Source organism: Antedon bifida, chromosome 3 (genome assembly GCF_963402885.1).
Source record: "Antedon bifida chromosome 3, ecAntBifi1.1, whole genome shotgun sequence".
NCBI lineage: Eukaryota > Metazoa > Echinodermata > Crinoidea > Comatulida > Antedonidae > Antedon > Antedon bifida.
In genome coordinates, this window is record NC_136228.1 from 13,972,253 (window position 1) to 13,977,545 (window position 5,293).

At 30.2% G+C, this 5,293-nt stretch overlaps 1 protein-coding gene across 1 annotated transcript; it reads right to left on the minus strand.

The window, feature by feature from the left end:
- Window positions 1-3,292: 3,292 nt before the first annotated feature.
- LOC144838161 (uncharacterized) lies at window positions 3,293-4,834 on the minus strand. Its single transcript, XM_078693520.1, has 6 exons — window positions 4,706-4,834; window positions 4,470-4,567; window positions 4,136-4,327; window positions 3,926-4,021; window positions 3,713-3,808; window positions 3,293-3,392 (listed from the first exon to the last, which is right to left on the minus strand). The coding sequence occupies exons 1-6, from the start codon at window positions 4,832-4,834 to the stop codon at window positions 3,293-3,295; spliced, it is 711 nt and encodes a 236-aa protein (XP_078549646.1).
- Window positions 4,835-5,293: the final 459 nt, after the last annotated feature.

A 5,293-nucleotide genomic window follows, 5' to 3' on the forward strand; every position in this document is an offset into this window, starting at 1 on the left:
ACTTGATGTTACTTCAGCAGCAGGTGGTTCCACAAGTGGTGATGTTATTCCACCCATGTCAATAATCTTGCCCATCCATTCTTTACTTTCATGTGAAAGGAGAATGTTTTCTGCCTTTATGTCATTATGTGCAATTTTGTTCTGGTGGAGGAACTTCACACCATCAGATACTGTCAATAGGATGTTAAGAATTGACCTCCTATTCATGTTGACGAATTTACTCTTTATTGCTTTTCTAAGAGTAAGAGATGAAATGTCAACTCCAACAAACGAAGAGACAATTTGAATGATGTTATTATCATCTCTTACTACGCCAAACATGAACGGAAATGATGGGTGAGCAGAACATAGTTGCATTGTGCGAGCCTCTATTTTGATGTTATCTGCACTGCCATTTAAGATGGTTTTGACAGCAACCAATGAGTTGGTCGGAGTGTGTCTCATCAGAGAAACTTCCCCAAAAGGGCCTTGACCGATGACCACTGATGTTTTCGTCTCGTCGACTGGTTTTATATCCTTCTGGTTGATCACGTTCACGGTTGGCAGGAGACTCAGCAATACCTCTGTCTTGTCTTTTCCTTGGTTTGAATCTGCTGAAGCGGGTAGCTGAATTCTTTTTTTTTTTTAAAGCAAGTAAAGGAGTTAATAACTTAGCATTTTGTTTAAGGAAATATCAGATAATATATTGCCGGATTATCTAAATTGTTAGGCCTACAATGTAAAACATTATCTGTTAATGAGGAGACTCTCTTCTTTTACACTTGAGGAAGCCGTGCAATAGCATTCTCAGAAGTCAACATTAGAATCCTATTTATGGGCTTGTGACGATATAAGATAATCCTACCTTTGAACTTCTTCAAACAATTCCATAACCTTATTCTCTTCATTCTTTAAAAGTTTCTTGAGATTGTCTAATTCTCTTTCCTTTTGATCGCAATTAAGACAGCTAAAAAATATAATAATAACTAAATGATTTGTTTTAATTAGCTTCAAATTAACGTGTGTAATTTTTATTATTCTAATTTCCTTTTTATCTATAATATTTTATTTTCATCATAAATATAATATCTTAAATTCATTAGTGGCTGGGGGTTAAGCTATCTTGGTCATTATTGTATGAACCTACACTTACCCTTGTTCTCTTGAACTATCTGTGCATTGTTTACTCTTTAACATCTCCTTGGCTTCGTTTAGTTGTTCTTTATATCTGTTGGAATTATATTTTGATAAGTTATATCAAGATAGACTATTTCTATTTGAAGAAAAATGTGCAAGTGACAACATGTAATTTCAAAGCCTTTAGAGAAAAAGTGTCAACAATACTGTTGTAAATTTATGATTATTGAATGTTGATAATGAGGACTATGATGAGAGGACGATGATGAAATTGTTGGTGTTGAAGATAATCATGAAACAAGTTGTGATAATAATGATATGATCAATAAATACATAGCTTTGCTTCAAGGGTATCAATTGATTTAGCCAACTTTAATCCTTTTCATGTTGGTTGTGATTATCACAACATTTAAAATGTGGTTAGCTTCAAATTATCAATATAAACATTATACTTACTTAGTGTTTGTAGCATTAAGTAATTCTGTTCTCTTTTTCAGAACTTTCTTCAACTGCTCATTTTTTTTATTTAACTCTTCTACAAGCTCTTCAATTTCTTTCTTCTCTTTGCTCTGTTGGCAATATGTTTCATTCAGCCTAAATTGGCTATTTAACATAATGTTAGAAGTATTGAAAATAGCATTATCATAATAGATTGTTACTGTAGCTCATAATGTTAAAAGTTATAAACTTTTGAATACTTACATGGTATTTACAGATTCCAACTCTTTCTGTAAATCTTTCTTTTCACTTAACACTTTCTTTACTTCATCTTCTTTGTTTTTAAACTCTTTCATCATTCTGAAATTAAAATAAAAAAGTGTTGAAAAATTATCAAATAACAAATAGGGTTAGCTATCAAATCAAAAATATGGTTAGCTTAATAAACTGTAGCTCCATTAATATTAAACATAGATGGAAAAAATAAACTTTCAAAAATTATTTACTTGGCATTTACAGCTTCTAACTCTTTCTGTAGTTCTGTCTTTTCATTTGACAATTTCTTTATTTCCTCACCATTGTTTCTAGAATCGTTCATCATTCTGAAATTAAGATAAAAATGTTGGTGTTGCTATATACAAATAAAAAATAGGGTTAGCTAAATTATAGCTCTATTACCATTAAACCTAGATACAAAAATAAACTTTTCAATAATATTTTACTTGTCATTTACAGCTTCCAACTCTTTCTGTAAATCTTTCTTTTCACTTGATACTTTATATACTTCTTCCATCATTCTAAAATAAACATGAACATTTTTTAATTTGTTGAAAAAATATCAAATAACAAAAAGGGTTAGCTTAATAAATAACTGTAAACATTGTTGCAGATAACTGATCAAGACTTACTTGGCATTTACAGCTTCCAACTCTTTCTGTAAATATTTCTTTTCATTTCCAACTTTCTTTACCTCATCGTCTTTGTTTTTCAACTCTTTCATCATTCTGAAATTATAATAAAAATGTTTGAATGTTTTGAAAAATTATCAAATAAAAAATAGGGTTAGCATAATAAATAACTGTAAAAGTTGCTACAGATAAAACTTTTCAATACTTACTTAGCATTTACAGCTTCCAACTCTTTCTTTAGTTCTTGCTTTTCATTTGACAATTTCTTTATTTCCTCACTATTGTTTCTAGAATCTTCCATCATTCTGAAATTAATATAAACATTTTGGTGTTGGCAATATAATCAAAGCTCCTGTAGCTCCATTATTATTAAACCTAGATACAAAAATAAACTTTTCAATCATCTTTACTTGGCATTTACAGCTTCCAACTCTTTCTGTAAATCTTTCTTTTCATTCAATACTTTCTTTACTTCCTCGTCTTTGTTTTTCAACTCTTCCTTCATTCTGAAATTATGATAAAATGTTTGAATATGTGGAAAAATTATCAAATAACAAATAGGATTAGCTTATTAAGTAACTGTAAAAGTTGTTACAGATAAAACTGTTCAATACTTACTTGGCATTTACAGCTTCTAACTCCTTCTGTAGTTCTTTCTTTTCATTTGACAATTTCTTTTTTTCCTCACTATTATTTTTAGAATCTTCCATCATTCTGAAATTAATATAAACATTTTATTGTTGGCAATATTATCAAATCAAAAATAGGTTCAGCTTAATAAACTGCAGTTCCATTACTACTAGATCAAAAAATAAACTGTTCAATCATATTTACTTGGCATTTACAGCTTCCAACTCTTTCTGTAAATCTTTCTTTTCATTCAATACTTTCTTTACTTCATCGTCTTTGTGTTTCAACTCTTCCATCATTCTTAAATTATAACAAATGTTTGAATATGTGGAAAAATTATCAAATAGGGTTAGCTTAATATATTACTGTAAAAGCTGTTACAGATAAAACTGTTCAATACTTACTTGGCATTTACAGCTTCTAACTCCTTCTGTAGTTCTTTCTTTTCATTTGACAATTTCTTTTTTTCATCACTATTATTTTTAGAATCTTCCATCATTCTGAAATTAATATAAACATTTTATTGTTGGCAATATTATCAAATCAAAAATAGGGTCAGCTTAATAAACTGCAGTTCCATTACTACTAGATAAAAAAATAAACTGTTCAATCATATTTACTTGGCATTTACAGCTTCCAACTCTTTCTGTAAATCTTTCTTTTCACTTAATACTTTGTTTACTTCATCATCTTTGTTTTTAAACTTTTCCATCATTCTAAAAAAATAAAAATCAACGAAGTGTTTACAAATTATCAATTCAAATATATAGGTTAACTGTAGCTCCATTTTTACTATTCAAATTTGTTACAAAGATGAACTTTTCAATATTTACATGGCATTTACAGCTTCCAACTCTTTCTGTAAATCTTTCTTTTCACTTAATACTTTCTTTACTTCATCATCTTTGTTTTTCGACTCTTCCATCATTCTGAAATAAAAATAAAAATATTTAAAGTGTTGAAACTTATGTAGGGTTAGCTTAATGAATGGTTATTGTAGCTCCATTCAAATTTGTTACAAAGATGAACTGATCAATACTTACTTGGCATTTACAACTTCCAACTTTTTCTGTAACTCTTCCTTTTCATTTGAAACTTTCTTTATTTCCTCATCTTTGTTTGTAAATGCTTCCAGCATTTTTAAAAAATGTGATGCTTTCTTCGCATTTAATACTTTTTTCAGCTCTCCATTTCTTTTCTTAAACTCTTTTAATAGCCTTTCACTTGCTTTCTTCCTATAAACGTAATAATCATATAAAACATTCAGGTATATAACACAGTTAACACATTACATTTTGATACTATATATTAAAAAAATAAGAACACAATATTGTATATATTGTTTGTTAATTTAAGCTGTTTTTATCTTGTTCATACTTTTCTCTCAGTTTCTCTGCTTCCATTTCAATAGCTTCCATATCGTTTCTCTTATGGTCCAAAGCACATTCAACTTGACACAGGAATGTACTCATGATCTGAAAACAATTGTTTAATAATAAGAAATTGAATTAATATTGTTATTAATTGTTGTTGAAACAAAGTTAATAGGCTATAGGATAATATTATTGATGACAATGTGAAACTTGCAAGATGTGTTAGGAGTCTTTTTCTACCTTGTTGCCTTCCATTGTCCGCATAAATACCAAATCACCTGGATTAACAGTATTTCTTTTTGATTCTGAAAGTGGATTGGCATCTGGTTGGAATGATCCTGTTACAGGCTTCTTCTTCAACAGATTCATTCCTGTTGTATGCAGTTGCGGATCCAAGCTACAGTACAAATAGAATAAATCCAGACATTGTCGGTTTAATATCAAAATCAATAAATTGCATGGGCTTCTATTAGTAATTAGGCCTACTATTAAGTAGGCCTAGGGCCTGGTAGCAGCATAGTAGGTAAAGCTTATGTAAAGCTTATCTAGGCTTGCCCTTGCTAGCCTAGCCCTATTAATAGTAGGAACAGATAGGAAATAAGTAAGAATAGCAGGGAACTAGATAAGGGTAGGCCAGCAGGAGGGAGAATAGCAATAATATAATAAATATAAATAATAAATGATAGGCTAGCTAGGCTTAGTAAATAGTAGGAAGCCTAGTAGGCCTGGCCCTAGAACAGGACATATGGCGTCTAAGAACAGGAAACAGCAGGCCAGGGGATAGGCCAGGCCTATTCTATAGGCTTAGGAGTTTAGTAAGCTGTATTT

Bases quoted from the DNA above. Each gene is read 5' to 3' on its own strand.
- LOC144838161 (XM_078693520.1), bottom strand. From the start codon at position 4,834: ATGAATCTGTTGAAGAAGAAGCCTGTAACAGGATCATTCCAACCAGAT. The intron at 4,328-4,469 runs GTATGAACAAGA...TTACGTTTATAG, and splicing joins GCAGAGAAACTGAGAGAAAA to GAAGAAAGCAAGTGAAAGGC. The intron at 4,022-4,135 runs GTAAGTATTGAT...TTTTTATTTCAG, and splicing joins TTGGAAGTTGTAAATGCCAA to AATGATGGAAGAGTCGAAAA.